This window comes from Physella acuta, unplaced genomic scaffold (genome assembly GCF_028476545.2).
Source record: "Physella acuta isolate Inbredline_101_S28 unplaced genomic scaffold, ASM2847654v3 ptg000583l, whole genome shotgun sequence".
NCBI lineage: Eukaryota > Metazoa > Mollusca > Gastropoda > Physidae > Physella > Physella acuta.
In genome coordinates this window covers 292555-309536 of record NW_026732102.1, presented here as the reverse complement: position 1 = coordinate 309536, position 16982 = coordinate 292555, and the positions used below count along the sequence as shown (strand labels likewise).

General features: G+C 34.8%; 1 protein-coding gene across 1 annotated transcript; it reads left to right on the top strand.

Moving 5' to 3' along the window:
* The first annotated feature begins 255 nt into the window (after window positions 1–255).
* LOC131947113 (telomerase Cajal body protein 1-like) lies at window positions 256–16487 on the top strand. Its single transcript, XM_059308216.1, has 14 exons — window positions 256–347; window positions 2947–3656; window positions 4941–5101; window positions 5428–5526; window positions 6208–6313; window positions 6696–6784; window positions 8100–8190; window positions 9313–9445; window positions 10004–10102; window positions 10575–10693; window positions 12951–13054; window positions 13584–13730; window positions 15614–15790; window positions 15880–16487. Exons 2-14 carry the CDS (start codon window positions 2952–2954, stop codon window positions 15944–15946), a joined length of 2097 nt encoding a protein of 698 aa, XP_059164199.1. The 5' UTR covers window positions 256–347; window positions 2947–2951; the 3' UTR covers window positions 15947–16487.
* Window positions 16488–16982: the final 495 nt, after the last annotated feature.

Sequence of the window (16982 nt, the reverse complement as noted above, 5' to 3'; positions counted from 1 at the left end):
ATTTGAAAAAAAACACAATAAAAATATATGTATGTTTATTGTATAGGCCTATTCAATCTATAACTGGTAAGTTATTTTCTTTAAATAATAGTTTAAACTTTTCATCATAGACATAAAAAGCAGTAACACGAAAATTAAAAATATTATTTATTAAATAATTAAAAAGCGAAGAGTTAATAGCATATTTACGAATAACAAAAAACACTGCATTGGAAGGGAGATTACTTATGATGTCAATAATATCAATCCAAAATCCATGTATCTAAGAATTCTAGATCTAGATTCAGATCTATCAAGATAAGAAAGTAAATTTAATTAAAGTAGGCCTATGATTAAAAAGTAACATGGTAGGCTTGGTTTATTGATGTTTATAATAAATAATAACATTCTTGGCTTATCATTGTTTAACTCTTTAATTAAGCCCGTAATTATTTTCACATTTTACCGGAATTATTTTTTTCCACTCATTTTTAGCGCAATTTCCATTCTGGAGAATTGCGTTTATTAACCCGTCATTTCTGGATGGATGAATGGATGGATGAATGTGTGTCCGCAGCTTTAAGTCGTATCTCCTCCTCAACGAAGCAATATCGAGGACTAGTTCCAAAAGCAATTATGTAGTTAGTCTCATATAAATTCAATTTTCTTCAAATTATAAAAAGAATAGCATGTAATTGTAGAGCTTTAAAAATGCAATCCAACAGTACCAATTTTATTAATTTAGCATAATTGGTTGATTAAATATAATTTTTTTAGTGTCGCAAATAAAATATATAGTAAATTATATAGAAACGCGACCAAAAACGCAGGTAAAAAGTCAAATTCACTTGTTTTAAAGCTAGTAAGCAAGAAAAGACATGATTCTTTCTTACTATTGAAATCAGTTTGCTTATACCTACATTTTTTTACACCAAGGTGAAAGTAAATAGTTTATATAAATTTATAAAATGCCATTTATATAATTTATTGTATGTTTTGTGATGAATTTTCAATTGGAAAATACCACATTTGGAAGCAGAACGGTAAATTCTACAGATCAGATGTTGTTTGGAATGTTATAGATCTATATCAAAATGTTTGTTTAATAGAATTCAATTAGTCCACCCATTTCTGATGGGTACCTGATATACATTGGGGAAATTAAAGGTAAAAAGTAAAGGCGGCTGTGAATAGTGCTGACCACACGGACAATCACTTCATATGCAGAGGTCAAGAAACATGAACTCTACTTCATCTGCCAAATAGATTGCTTGGTCTACAAAGGAATCTTAATTAATGTTTACAGGGGCCTAATAAAATTGAGTTATGTTTGTAAAAACATTAGGCCTAAGCTTTAAAAACTTATTTTGGTCAATATCGGAAAAAATAAAAATCTCTTCGACTAAATGAGTTGAAAAAATCTTTGAATTTGTTTAATTGTTTATTTGTTATTATATCTTGTAGTATTTAGAATTGAAGCTTTCTTTCTTAACTACAAGTTGTATAAATTTCAAACCTTAATGTAATTTCTTTTTAATTCTATGTTTTAGCCTAAGGTAGGCTACAGAATTCAGATATTACCTATGGTTTTGTGATTTTTATATGTTTATAACATTTGTATTTATGAAATGACCTGATGAACTTATTAAGCAAACTGTTTTATTATTATTTTAATAGGCCTGCAAGTTATAAGTACAAAATATAGATATCTAATCACTAGATCTAGGCCTAAGTTTAAGAAAAAACTACCAAAAGGGTTTGAAATACTTTAATATAGACTCTAGTACTAAAAGTAGCTATGTTTTGAAAAAAAAATATCTTAAACTGGAGACATTACATTTAAAAGTCATTATAAAAACTCCACGATCTAGATTTATTTCTAGATTTCTAGTAGGAATATAGATTTAGAGGCTTTCCCATCAGTATCAATGTACTATCTTAGCTATGTGGGAGGTCAGTACGAGTTCACTGGGAAAAAAATCGGATCTGCCGTACGGGGGGTGGGTTTAGTGCGCAAATGCTCCTGACCGATTGCCAAAAGGTACAGAAATTCTAAAGATACATTTTAAAAGATAAATGGACGGCTGAACTGCAGGTATCAAAATATCTGTGTAAGTAAAAGTATAAATAATAAAAATTTACACAAATATAGCTGTCTTTTGCTAAATCTAGCTCAACTTCCACAAAATCGCATCCGGTCGCAATAATTTTTATATCAGCTTGTCGGCCATTCAACGATCTATCACGTGTAGCAGACGCCAAACGGAGTTACCCGTATGGTATTGCACGAATGCTATTTTTAGCAACAGTGCCGAGACGCGATTGAAAAAAACGAACTAGAAAGTGGTCATAAAAAAGCGGATCAGGGGAGGTAATTCAACTCGCGTTATGAGACTAGCTAAATTATGTTAAGTAAGTTACGAGGATGAACATAGGCCATAAAAATTCCGGGTTTCTTTCATGGATTTCCCGGAAAAGCCAAAAAACCTCGAACAAATGCAGTTTTTGGCCCATATCTCGACAACCAGACCACTTAGCGACTTGAAACATGTACCAATCGATTCCTGCCATAATTTAGAACAATATTGCAGAAGAAAGTTTTCAAAAATATCCTTTCGTTCAGTCACAAAATTTTTTTGGAATTAATTAAAATTTGGACCGAATTAGTAGGCATTTTTATCCAACCACACCACACGCGTCATCACGTTCAATAGCTGCGCCATCACGTTCAATGGCTGGGTCATCACGTTCAGTAGCTAGGCGCGCAATGGTTTTTAGTCATGTAACTCTATTGTAAATAAAACATGTATTTTAACCAATGGTTTTACTAACCCTGCTCTTGATTTACGCTATGACAGAGCTATTTTTAGATAACATAAGGAAATTGCGCTTAAATGTCACTAGACTTTTTCATTAACTTGTTTTTCAGTTTTTGTTTTGCTCACAATTATTTTTTTTGTCCCCCAGGAATCATGATCCCACGACAGTTACACAAGCTTTTAAAGCCACCATCCCCTGCTCTAGGCAGAGGTGCTTCGAGTGCAACAACTCTACAGTCAGGAGAAACAGTAATGTCATCTTGCGGTTCAGTGCAAGCTGAAATAGGTGGTCATATTATAAATGCTGAGGAGGAAATGTCTTTACCAGCAAGAAATATTTCTGTGGAAACTTCTCTGGATGTCCAACAAAATACATTCCCCGCAGAATCAGCTTTAACTTTTGATCAGTCTGAACCGCAATCAACTGAAACAAAAAATCAAGATAGCTGTTCAGATTTTTCTAAAGACACCATTAACTCTTCGTCAGTTATCTTAGATCCCAATACTCCTTTACAGCAACAAACTATAAATCTTCACAACTTTTCAAATAACAATGCTGGAATAGAAACACCTTATGAGCCACAAATAGAGAATAAATCCAATATTGACTGTCGGTCAGTTATTATATCTGATAGCTTAAACACAGACAAAGAAGAGGCAATGATTACTGACAGCTCAGATTTGAAGTTGTCACCTGTTAGTGTGTCGATTCAGCCAGTTGGTGATAGAATTCCTGAAGAAGGAAGTCTTCAAGTTGCTACAGAACCTAAGGTCATGCTGGAGGAAAGTTGCAGTTATGAAGCAGAAAATGTCTGCCCAGAAAAAGATTTTTTTGGGAATAATGAACTTGTTACAGTGGTAAGTTTAATAAACTTGTTAAGATAGTTGCATTGACTTGTTACATTGGTAAGTTTGATGACCATGTTACAGTATTAAGTTAAATAAATTTGTTCCAGTGTTAAGTTTAATTTTAATGACTTACAAAAATGCCTACAAAAGCAGGTAGTTGATGTGTAAAATAATGTAGAATTGTTAAGTTTTAACCTAGAACAGTATTTAAATATATGTATGTGCCAATTTTTCTGAGCTTTTTGAAATGGATATGATTAGACTAGGTTTAGCCACTCTTCTAGGAGAGACGACTCCAAAATCAAACAACTGCTACCTTGTAGTTTGTTGTACAAAGGCTATGGAAGCAAATCCAAAAATAAAATCTGACTCAATGGCCTAAATGGCTCATAACCAGTTGACACTTATACTTAATTAAGAACGAAGAAGAAGAAGACTAAGTTTGCTTCCTATTCTATAGTAGCTTAAGAAACTAATCTTTAACCGACTTAAAATGTTGTCTGACTGTGTGTGTGTGTTACAACTAAGGCAACACAATTATAATACTTACTACACATTACAATCATTTTCTTTACTTCAGGATTATCATTTTCTTCAATTCAGGATTATCATTTTCTTCAATTCAGGATTATCATTTTCTTCAATTCAGGATTATCATTTTCTTCAATTCAGGATTATCATTTTCTCACTTCAGGATTATTATTTTCTCACTTCAGGATTATCATTTTCTTCACTTCATTATGATTGTTTACTATAATTCATTTTGATTACTTACTAAAGTAAAGTTCCCTTTTTGAACCTAACGGTCCAAGGCACAAGTGAAGTAGAGTTCACCTGTTTCTGTGACCTCGGCATATGAAGGGATAGTGTGGTCAGCACTATGCCCAGCTGCCATTGCTTTCCCTAATGTGAGTTAGGTACCCATTAGAGCTGGGTGGACATTCTACTGACTGGAACCTGGATTTGAACTCTTGACTTTCGGGTTAGCAGTCTAGCACTCTACAGCTAACTTACTATACTTACAGTATGATTAATTATAATTATTAGTGATACTTATGTCACGTATGATAATTTACTTACAGAACTACATTTTGCTTATAATTTGCTATGTAATGTATTGAAGTTACTTATTATTCTTTGTTATACTTACCTATAATACTTCACTGGCTTATTATTTATTATTCTTTGTTATACTTAACTATAATACTTCACTGACTTATTATTCTTTGTTATACTTACCTATAATACTTCACTGTATGATTATTTACCATAGCAAAACATTTGTTTTGATAGAATGAGCCAGCTGTATATTCAGGGATTCCCCAGATACAAACACAAGACCCTTCAGAGTCATTACACTCTAGTTCAGAGTATATCAAGTGTGCACCTCAGTATATCACTTCAGATATGCATTTGGACAGCAGTGAAATCTATACCTCTACAAATGATTTCAGGTACAATAGAATCTCATTATTGTTAGCCATTTTAAGAGTAGCCAAAAACTTGGTTTGAAAAAGTCATACGATTTAAACATACCATTCTATTAATGTTAAAAACCAACAATGTCCAACACCAAAGTATTAAATTAGATGAATAATAACTGAAATATTAATCATGAAATTTAATCATAATACAAAAAATTGATTGACATAAACTAACTTAAATGACAACTTTGCTTGTTGAGTAAAGTATATAATTTTTATCCATTATCAGTTTACATCCACAAAGAAACTTATTTTTTTCAGTGACTGTTCTAAAAATATGACTTGTGTCTCCACAGATACAACCTATCTGTTGATTCAGTACCAATGTTTGTGGCCGGTGCTTTTAGTGAGTTCACAGACAGTTGTGATGAAAACTTCTTAAGGGGCTGCAAGTGGTAAACTTTACTGTTATAACAATTAAAGTAGTTTTACTTTAGAAAGTACTGTTTCTTATTGTTCTTCCTCTTATTTGTAACAATGGATTAGTTAGACAGCCCTGTGACTTATATTTATTGATCCTCAAGTGGTTTTTGTTTAATTTTTCAAGGGCTAACTCTTATTAGGTCAATTTTGGGTTTAGTCTGGTTTTGTATTTAAATGACTGTAGATTAATAAGATTAATTCTTGCCTTGGTAGTGTGTGACTACTTTCACAGGATGGGTTATCAATCCACATTCACTTCCTTCATCCTTTTATTATTAAGACTTGAATTCCTCTTTGCTGTGTAAAACCTATATTCTTATTTATTAATGTTAAACGCATTAAGTTGATTAAGTTTATGTATTAACAATTGTTGTGATTTTTAGTTAAATTATCATACACCCAGAAAATGTATTGCATTGCAATGCGACTGTTTCATTAAATCAGGTCAAATAACTAATTTTCAGTTATTGTTTAAAATTGTATTCATTTTAATAACAGACTTATATTTTCTAATATGTTGAGGTTAATGTTGAAAGTGATATCCATCGACATCAGTAACAGACTTTTATTTTCTAACGTGTTGGGATTAATGTTGAAATTGGTATCTATTGACATCAATAACAGACTTTTATTTTCTGTTTGTTTTTTTTCAGGTCGCCTGATGGAAACCTTTTGGTGACCAATAGCAATGATAACTGCCTTCGCATTTTCCAGCCTCTGCCTGTGCAGTATCTAGACAATGGCAGCAGTGCTGAATTGGTAAATATATATATATATATTTTTTTTTTTTGCTTATTTTCTCACAAATTTTCTCTTTTTAGAAATAAGATAATGTGTCATTTATTGCAAACCTGTAAAGACATTGGGTGTTAGAATATTTTAATCAGAGTTTATTTTCCTGGAGTGTGCTGAAGTGGGGGTCTTGATGAATTAGTTCCAAAGGTTTACTAAATGGAAACAAATGGAAAAAATAAAATTTACAGTGAAAATGTACTCTGGTTTATTAAAAAAATATAACCTATGCCTAAATAAATAAATCAGGTTTCAATAAATTGTTTTGCCTTGCCTGTCCAATAAAAAATATAATGGAGCTTGAAGACACTTCTTGTAGAGACATGTATTTTTTATTCCAATCTAACAGAAGAGACAGGTGTTGATTAGAGAAAGTGGCCAGATTTATGACTTTGCCTGGCATCCACAGATGAGTCTGGGGAATCAAGATTTCTGCAAGTATTAAGATTACAAATTATTCACTGTTTAACCTTTACCGTTCTTATGTTTCACTGACAATTACATGTATTCAAATGTGAATTTAAGAATAAACAGTATTGTCAAACATTTTTATAGAAATTTAGTTCAAAGATTATTTCTAATAATTTTTATGGATTAAATATTAATGAAAATAATAATACATTTAAAATACATTCTTAGCTGGTTTTAACAAAACTCTGCAATGAAATTAGCATATTTCCCAGAGAAAGAAAAATTATCTTAAAAAATAAAACAAAATCACATTTTATTAGCATATTTCCCAGAGAAAGAAAAATTATCATAAAATTAAAACAAAATCACATTTTATTAGCATATTTCCCAGAGAAAGAAAAATTATCTTAAAAAATAAAACAAAATCACATTTTATTAGCATATTTCCCAGAAAAAGAAAAATTATCTTAAAAAATAAAACAAAATCACATTTTATTAGCATATTTCCCAGAAAAAGAAAAATTATCTTAAAAAATAAAACAAAATCACACTTTATTAGCATATTTCCCAGAGAAAGAAAAATTATCATAAAATTAAAACAAAATCACATTTTATTAGCATATTTCCCAGAGAAAGAAAAATTATCTTAAAAAATAAAACAAAATCACATTTTATTAGCATATTTCCCAGAAAAAGAAAAATTATCTTAAAAAATAAAACAAAATCACATTTTATTAGCATATTTCCCAGAAAAAGAAAAATTATCTTAAAAAATAAAACAAAATCACATTTTATTAGCATATTTCCCAGAAAAAAGAAAAATTATCTTAAAAAATAAAACAAGATCACATTTTATTAGCATATTTCCCGGAGAAAGAAAAATTATCTTAAAAAATAAAACAAAATCACATTTTATTAGCATATTTCCTAGAAAAAGAAAAATTATCTTAAAAAATAAAACAAAATCACATTTTATTAGCATATTTCCCAGAGAAAGAAAAATTATCTTAAAAAATAAAACAAAATCACATTTTATTAGCATATTTCCCAGAGAAAGAAAAATTATCTTAAAAAATAAAACAAAATCACATTTTATTAGCATATTTCCCAGAAAAAAGAAAAATTATCTTAAAAAATAAAACAAGATCACATTTTATTAGCATATTTCCCGGAGAAAGAAAAATTATCTTAAAAAATAAAACAAAATCCCATTTTTTTAGTATATTTCCCAGAGAAAGAAAAATTATCTTAAAAAATAAAACAAAATCACATTTTATTAGCATTTTCTCAGAGAAAAAAAATCATACCTAAAGATGAAACAAAATCACATTATATTTTACAGAATTGCTTGTACCTGTAATGGCATCCCTATACAGATGTGGGACTCAACCACAGGGAAAATTGTGGCCAACTATAGGGCATATGACCAGTTTGTAAGTGATTGAATATTTTTTCACAAACTGTCAATTACTGTTTTTTGTTTGTTTTTTAACGTAAGCAACTTTTTAAGGGCCCATCATAAACATTTCTACAGTCACTGGATATAGTGGTTGGATACCACCTTAATAATTTGGAAATCTAATGTTATTTCGAAATTGCATGAACTTTACACCCTGTGGTTCATGCAAGTAACATGAACAAACTGTGGTTTATTAGTTCTAGAGTTGATCATGATTGGTTAGCCCCAATCACTCTGTAGTGAAGGGCATGAATGGGGGTGAATGTTCTTTGTACCTGTTACCCTATTCTGTTTGTCTCTGTTCAGTTCTCGTGCTGTGAGTTGTAATAGTCCAGTTTGTACCAGTTTATAAAAGGGTATATAAGGTGTATGAAAACGTGTGTGATTGCCTCAGTTTCGTCCAGATCTCCAAGGCTAGTATAGGTTAGGTCTATACTAGTTTTAGCCACGCTATCTTAGTTTTACTAGCTTGAGTATTTTGTGTTTAGAATGGACTGTTTTAGGTGTAGATAGTGTAGATATTATTAAATTCTTTTAGTTTTAGTTTTAACGAGCCTTTGTTTTCATTCAGTCTTGTTTTGTAACCCGTTTGTGGTTGTTTGTCTTATATGTTGTGCTACTCATCAGATCACCCATAAGGCGTGTCAGTGTGTTCACAACACACTCCAAAAGTTAAAAGCTGATAATAGAATATTGCCAGAAAATACTGTCTGATGAAATCACTTGCAGGCTTTGAGGCCACTACAACAGAAAAGTAAATGTTCCTTTCAAACTTAATGGTATGTTAAATGACTCGGACACATATAGGGATTTTGTGGTCAGCCATTTTACTTTCCCCAACTCCGATACCTGTCAGAGTTGAGTAGGCTTTAGAGATGGCCAATCAACTTGCAAGGGCTTTGAACTTGAGGCTTCAGAGATAGCAATTGATTGTTCTACTCCTCAACCATCCCATCCCATAGTTACAATAATATCAGGTTCATCTCACATATACACTTTACCCTAACACTAAAATTACACATATTGACCTCCCTCCCTGTATGTACCAGATCAGACAACATGTGCTATTGACCTTTCCGTCTTTCTCTGTTCCCAGGATGAGGTAACTGCTGCCTACAGTCTCTCCTTTTCCCTGGACGGCAGCAAGATTTACGCTGGCTACAACAGAGCTATAAGAATCTTTGACACCGAGTACCCAGTTAGGTCGTGTAAGCTGGTGAAAACTTTCAGTAAGTTGCTTGGTCGTTTGTGGGAAATACAGCAATAGTTGTTGGTCACACTGGAGATTCAACAATAAGTTTGTTAGTTGTTGGTAACTGATTCAACTGTAAGTTTAATGGTCACAGTGGAGATACTGTAAGTTTATTGGTTGTTCTAAGAGATTCAACAAGTTTGTTAGTTATTTGTAGGGTATACAACAATAATTTGTTGGTTAATGTAGGATATACAACTGTAAGTTTGTTGCTTACTTGTAGGATATACGACAGTAAGTTTGTTGGTTACTGTAGGTCACTGTTGGTCACCTTATATGAAATGCCACGTTTATTTGTAAATTGTAATAGTAAATTAAAAATAAAATATGGAGTTTAGCTAGTCAGAAACAGATGAAGCTAACTGAACTAACTAAAGAAAACAAGAAACATATATTTTCTTTAACGTTCAACATATTTTAAATAATAATAAAATAATAAATTAACAATAACCGCGTTCAACATATTTTAAATAACAATAAAATAATAAATTAACAATAACCTCTACAAATATAACTTTTTATCTATCACTATCAGATACCCAGCGCAAAGATGGCCAGACTGGAATCATCTCATGTTTCGCACACAGCCCAGACAACAACGGCCTTTATGTGGCTGGCTCCTACAGCAGGCATAGTAAGTTTTTTTTTTATGTTAATTGTTGGAGATTCTAACTTAAATTCAGTTTATTGTACAATAAAATATTTTGCCTAGAGTTGTAAAGCCCTGCAGAAGAATAATTGAATAAAATAATTACATATAAGTACCCTATTCTACTGTAGAAAAACTTTCTCTAATGTGATTGTCCATTAAGTAGAAAATAATTAATTTGTTGGTTAAAAAAAATGCATGTGTTATATTGCATTTAATGATCAATAATGTCTTTAATTGAGGCTACAAAAAAAGATAAAGAAACAATTTAAGATTTGTGAATATATTAACTAAAAAAAAATGTTAATGCCACTATTTAAATGTAAATAAACCAAATGGGAAAAAAACTGTTTATGGTTCAATGAAATGTGAACAACTTTAAGAATAAAAATGTTAATGGCTCAAAACAATGTGCAGCTACAAGAATAAAAATGTCTTATTGATATCTCTGTGACAGTTGGGATGTACGACTCAACTTGCGACAAGCTGGTCTGTTTGATGCAGGGGCAACAGGGAGGTGTCACTCACATCATGTTCTCACCTGATGGCACCAAGCTCTACAGTGGGGGCAGAAAGGTAGTCTGGCTTGTGGGGGGGGGGGGGTCTGTTTGATGCATAGCAACAGGGAGGTGTCACTCACATCATGTTCTCACCTGATGGCACCAAGCTCTACAGTGGGGGCAGAAAGGTAGTCTGGCTTGTGGGGGGGGGGGGGTCTGTTTGATGCATAGCAACAGGGAGGTGTCACTCACATCATGTTCTCACCTGATGGCACCAAGCTCTACAGTGGGGGCAGAAAGGTAGTCTGGCTTGTGGGGGGGGGGGGGGGGTGGTCTGTTTGATGCAGGGGCAACAGGGAGGTGTCACTCACATCATGTTCTCACCTGATGGCACCAAGCTCTACAGTGGGGGCAGAAAGGTAGTCTGGCTTGTGGGGGGGGGGGTCTGTTTGATGCAGGGACAACAGGGAGGTGTCACTCACATCATGTTCTCACCTGATGGCACCAAGCTCTACAGTGGGGGCAGAAAGGTAGTCTGGCTTGTGGGGGGGGGGTGGTCTGTTTGATGCAGGGGCAACAGGGAGGTGTCACTCACATCATGTTCTCACCTGATGGCACCAAGCTCTACAGTGGGGGCAGAAAGGTAGTCTGGCTTGTGGGGGGGGGGGGTCTGTTTGATGCATAGCAACAGGGAGGTGTCACTCACATCATGTTCTCACCTGATGGCACCAAGCTCTACAGTGGGGGCAGAAAGGTAGTCTGGCTTGTGGGGGGGGGGGGGGTCTGTTTGATGCATAGCAACAGGGAGGTGTCACTCACATCATGTTCTCACCTGATGGCACCAAGCTCTACAGTGGGGGCAGAAAGGTAGTCTGGCTTGTGGGGGGGGGGGTGGTCTGTTTGATGCAGGGGCAACAGGGAGGTGTCACTCACATCATGTTCTCACCTGATGGCACCAAGCTCTACAGTGGGGGCAGAAAGGTAGTCTGGCTTGTGGGGGGGGGGGGGGTCTGTTTGATGCAGGGACAACAGGGAGGTGTCACTCACATCATGTTCTCACCTGATGGCACCAAGCTCTACAGTGGGGGCAGAAAGGTAGTCTGGCTTGTGGGGGGGGGGGGGGTGGTCTGTTTGATGCAGGGGCAACAGGGAGGTGTCACTCACATCATGTTCTCACCTGATGGCACCAAGCTCTACAGTGGGGGCAGAAAGGTAGTCTGGCTTGTGGGGGGGGGGGGTCTGTTTGATGCAGGGACAACAGGGAGGTGTCACTCACATCATGTTCTCACCTGATGGCTCCAAGCTCTACAGTGGGGGCAGAAAGGTAGTCTGGCTTGTGGGGGGGGGGGGTCTGTTTGATGCATAGCAACAGGGAGGTGTCACTCACATCATGTTCTCACCTGATGGCACCAAGCTCTACAGTGGGGGCAGAAAGGTAGTCTGGCTTGTGGGGGGGGGGTGGTCTGTTTGATGCAGGGGCAACAGGGAGGTGTCACTCACATCATGTTCTCACCTGATGGCACCAAGCTCTACAGTGGGGGCAGAAAGGTAGTCTGGCTTGTGGGGGGGGGGGGGTCTGTTTGATGCAGGGACAACAGGGAGGTGTCACTCACATCATGTTCTCACCTGATGGCACCAAGCTCTACAGTGGGGGCAGAAAGGTAGTCTGGCTTGTGGGGGGGGGGTGGTCTGTTTGATGCAGGGGCAACAGGGAGGTGTCACTCACATCATGTTCTCACCTGATGGCACCAAGCTCTACAGTGGGGGCAGAAAGGTAGTCTGGCTTGTGGGGGGGGGGTCTGTTTGATGCAGGGACAACAGGGAGGTGTCACTCACATCATGTTCTCACCTGATGGCTCCAAGCTCTACAGTGGGGGCAGAAAGGTAGTCTGGCTTGTGGGGGGGGGTGGTCTGTTTGATGCATAGCAACAGGGAGGTGTCACTCACATCATGTTCTCACCTGATGGCACCAAGCTCTACAGTGGGGGCAGAAAGGTAGTCTGGCTTGTGGGGGGGGGGGGGTGGTCTGTTTGATGCATAGCAACAGGGAGGTGTCACTCACATCATGTTCTCACCTGATGGCACCAAGCTCTACAGTGGGGGCAGAAAGGTAGTCTGGCTTGTGGGGGGGGGGGGGGGGGGTTGTTTGGGCTTCAGGGTTGTTTGTAGGGTTCTATTGCATTCAGGGTTGTTTGTAGGGTTATATGGTATACAGGCTTGTTTGTAGGGTTCTATGGTATTAAGAGCTGAATAGGGATCAGATTAAAACTGGGTAAACTTGAAGACTCTTTACCTAAACCTTTATAATTAGACTTGTGTATTTCCCCTGTAAGGATGCAGAGATCCTGTGTTGGGACACCAGGAACATGGGCAAAATTTTGTTCTCAGCACTGAGGGATGTCAAAACTAACCAGAGGATCTACTTCGATGTTTCACAGTAAGTTCTTCCCCTTGTTCATCTCTTAATGGTGTAGTACATTTGTAACAAATGTGTTAGTTATGGAGCTTTGTCTTTGCTGCATGATGTGGTAAACATTTAATAGCCAGCTGGTTTGAGTTTATGCTGAAACTTGTCTCTAAAAATTTAACAGCCAGCTGGTTTGAGTTTATGCTGAAACTTGTCTCTAAAAATGTAATAGCCAGCTGGTTTGAGTTTATGCTGAAACTTGTCTCTAAAAATGTAATAGCCAGCTGGTTTGAGTTTATGCTGAAACTTGTCTCTAAAAATGTAATAGCCAGCTGGTTTGAGTTTATGCTGAAACTTGTCTCTAAAAATTTAACAGCCAGCTGGTTTGAGTTTATGCTGAAACTTGTCTCTAAAAATGTAATAGCCAGCTGGTTTGAGTTTATGCTGAAACTTGTCTCTAAAAATGTAATAGCCAGCTGGTTTGAGTTTATGCTGAAACTTGTCTCTAAAAATGTAATAGCCAGCTGGTTTGAGTTTATGCTGAAACTTGTGTCCACAGATCAGGGCGCTACCTAATGTCAGGAAACCATGATGGTACTGTGGCATTCTGGGACACCTTGAGCTCTTTTGAGGAAATCAATGGAGATGTGTTTCTGAAGCCGTGCTCACAGTTTCTTGCTCATGGTGATTGTGTGAATGGTGTCAGGTAAGATTTTACTGCTCATGGTGATTGTGTGAATGGTGTCAGGTAAGGTATAGTTTCTCATTGTGTCAGTTAAGTAAGATATTATGTTTTTGTGTGTGTTAAGGTTACATAAAAACAAAATGTTGACTTTAAAATTCAGTTTCACTTACAGAAATGACCTTTATAATCTATAATATAAGCAGGCTGTGTCTGTCCGTCATCGCTATAGATTTTGGGACTATAAAAGTAAACTACGCACCATGCTGTGCTTTTCAGTGCACCGCAGTGTCTTATTATAAGTATTAGAGTAGGGTTTGTTTATATAACGACATAGAGCTATTTTATAATTTCCACTGTTTGTACAATTTTGCATAACGTAAAGAGAATATTAAATACATGCACATTGCTAAAACATATTAAAAGGATCAATGTCAAATATCGTTTTCGTTAATATTCCTAGAGAAAGTGGATACATTTTAATAACATAATAGCTGTAGGTTAGAAAAATCTAATTAAACTGTTTAGTAATTTTGCCAAGGGAGGTATTTTAAAAATAAATTGAACTCACGCTAAAAATGTGAATGCAAAATCTGCAAGACGGAATAATTGTTGGAATAATATAATTAGCAAAATGTGAATGCAAATTATGCAGACGTGTAAAAGTACATTATTGTTGGAATATTATAATTAGCATTGATTGATAAAAGGCTATTTTTTATTTATTTTATTCACTGAATGTAATGTTTACTACTTATAATTTTTAATCAACTATTAAGCACTATTATAGACGCGTCATCACGTTCATTCGGTGCGCAATGGTTTTAGTTATGAAACTTTATTGTAAATTTTTAAAATTTAAAGTACTGGGAAAAAATGCGTGAATGGATAAAGTGAAATATTGTAGGTAAAACACGGATATTTTAAATACTGCCTATTATTTATACTGTTTACTAATTATTATTCTATCTTTCGGTTTGCGGACAAGCTAGGGGTTTTATAGGAGAGGCGTAGCGCGGGGGGGGGGCATATGTCCCCGGGTGCCAACCTTAGGGGGCGCCAAAGTGGGTTGGAAAAAATTTGCGAGGGGGGGGGGTGGAAATTGAAAGTTTTAGGGCGGGGGGGGGGGGGGGGGACAGGGGTGCAAATCGAAAGTTTGAAAGGTGTGCAAATCACCGGAAAGGGCGCGATTTTGCGCTACGGGCTAGACTGTGAGCAATATGCCTTTATGATTGCATTTAAATTGTGTTTATGTTATGAGTGTTGTGTTTGTTTTTTCGTTTGTGTTTTTTTTTGCGTTCGTTTGTGTTGTGTTTAGTTTTGTCCTGTTCCCAAGTTGGCACATTTAAAAAAGATTTACCGTGGCGGAGCACGGGATGCAGCTAGTATTTTTATAAATGATTCATACATTTTATAAGGTAATTGATTTAATTATTAATCTAATTATAAAAATTGTAAGAATGAAATAAAATTTAAATAAAATCAACCCCATTACTCAATTATAATTAGCTACATTATAAAATTTTTTTTTTTTTCTTGCTAAATTTATCTGATGTAATAACTGGTATAATAGATTTAAATATTAATCTAGTTATATAAAAGGAGAAATAAGGAGAAATAAACTGAACAAAGCAACATCAGAAGTCTATTATAAAATGCTGCATTTGAAATTGTTTACATTTTATGTTGCTACTTTTAACAGATGTTATATTGAAACAAATGCTGGGCTGATTTATGAAGTATATTTTTTACCAGTTGTATATATGCCTTGATTATTTAATACTCTAGTTATTGATCTCTTGTAAATTTCCACTTCAGCTTTAACCAACACCACGATCTGATAGCTACAGCATCAGGCCAGAGATACTTTACTCTAGTTATTGATCTCTGTAAACTTTCCTCTTCAGCTTTAACCAACATCAGGATTTGATAGCTACAGCATCAGGCCAGAGACACTTTCAAGTCTTTGATGTCTCAGATAGTGATGACTCAGACCAGGAGATGGCTGAGCCGTGGGACTTCTCGCTCAAGATTTGGAGAATCCCTGTGTTGCCAGGCGATGTGAATGGAGACACCTCACACAGGTAGTTGGAACTTTCTGTATATATTTTTTATTTTTAGTTCCGACTCGTTTTTAACAAATATTTGCATTTGTTTTTCATATTGTTTGAAGATATTGCTTTGTTTCCTTGTTTCGCATTGATATGTCTGAGGCGAGAGGTGAAAAAAAAGACTTGTAGGTATTGCTGTTAGATCTTAGGATTAATTTCTATATCTGTTTTAAAATGTTTATTTCTGCTTCGTTGCACTGATTTATAAATTTTCTCATTGCATTTAAAAAGTGGTGTTTCACACATTTTGTTTGTTTCGAACACATGTCATAGTGTTAAAATAGTTCACTAAACACATTGGTACAAATCTAAACTGCATTAAATATACACTTCTAGTCACTGCTTCTTCCTTTATGAGAAGCAAACATTTTTTAGAAAGTCCATGACACAAAGAAATGTTCGATTTTAAAAAAAAAAACATTTAGACTAGAATTTTTTTTAAAGTTACTCTTATTACCTCCCTTGATTTGTGTTTATAAAATTTGAGTTGTCATTTTTGAAATTCAAACATTAAAATTTAATTTGTGCTAAAATTAGATTGTAAAATATGAACTTAATGTTACAAATTTATAAATATCTGCATTACTTTTAACTTACTCTTAAATTAATTATTTAGCTAAACAATCATTCTAATATGTTTATCAAACATTAATTATAAAAAATAAATTGTGGCCAAATTTAACTCTAGCAATAAATCTAAAAGTGTTTGCAATTTTTACATCAACAATGTTTTTCAGCGCTATAGTTCTATAAAATTTTACACTTTGCATTTCATCTGAGTAATACCAGTGAATATTGTATATATAAAATATGAGTGTTCATTTTCTTTTGCATTTTGTTTTTTGCATAACATCCTACTTTTTTAAAAAACTTCTTTTGGTTTTCACTTTTTTATACATTTAATATCAGTTGGTGCTTGTAACAATTTTTAATAAAGTTTCAACCATGTTAAGTCCCCAGATTTTAATGTTTATTATGAAGGAAATGCCATAGAGTATTTTTAAGAGAAATAACTTCTGGCAGTATTATTTTTTTTCAATGTCTTGTACAGATAATCAAATAAAACAGATATCTTGTACATATTTATGGAGAAATAATTAATTTTTTTAAACCTCTGTATTTGCATTATTATTTCAAATTTTTTTCTAAACCCTTTATGTTCTTT

What these genes read in the sequence shown, in the direction of transcription:
- LOC131947113 (XM_059308216.1), top strand. Translation starts at nt 2,952, where the DNA reads ATGATCCCACGACAGTTACACAAGCTTTTAAAGCCACCATCCCCTGCT. An exon ending in TCTACAGTGGGGGCAGAAAG is followed by an intron (nt 10,694 to 12,950) that starts GTAGTCTGGCTT and finishes TTCCCCTGTAAG; the next exon opens with GATGCAGAGATCCTGTGTTG. An exon ending in GATTGTGTGAATGGTGTCAG is followed by an intron (nt 13,731 to 15,613) that starts GTAAGATTTTAC and finishes TTTCCTCTTCAG; the next exon opens with CTTTAACCAACATCAGGATT.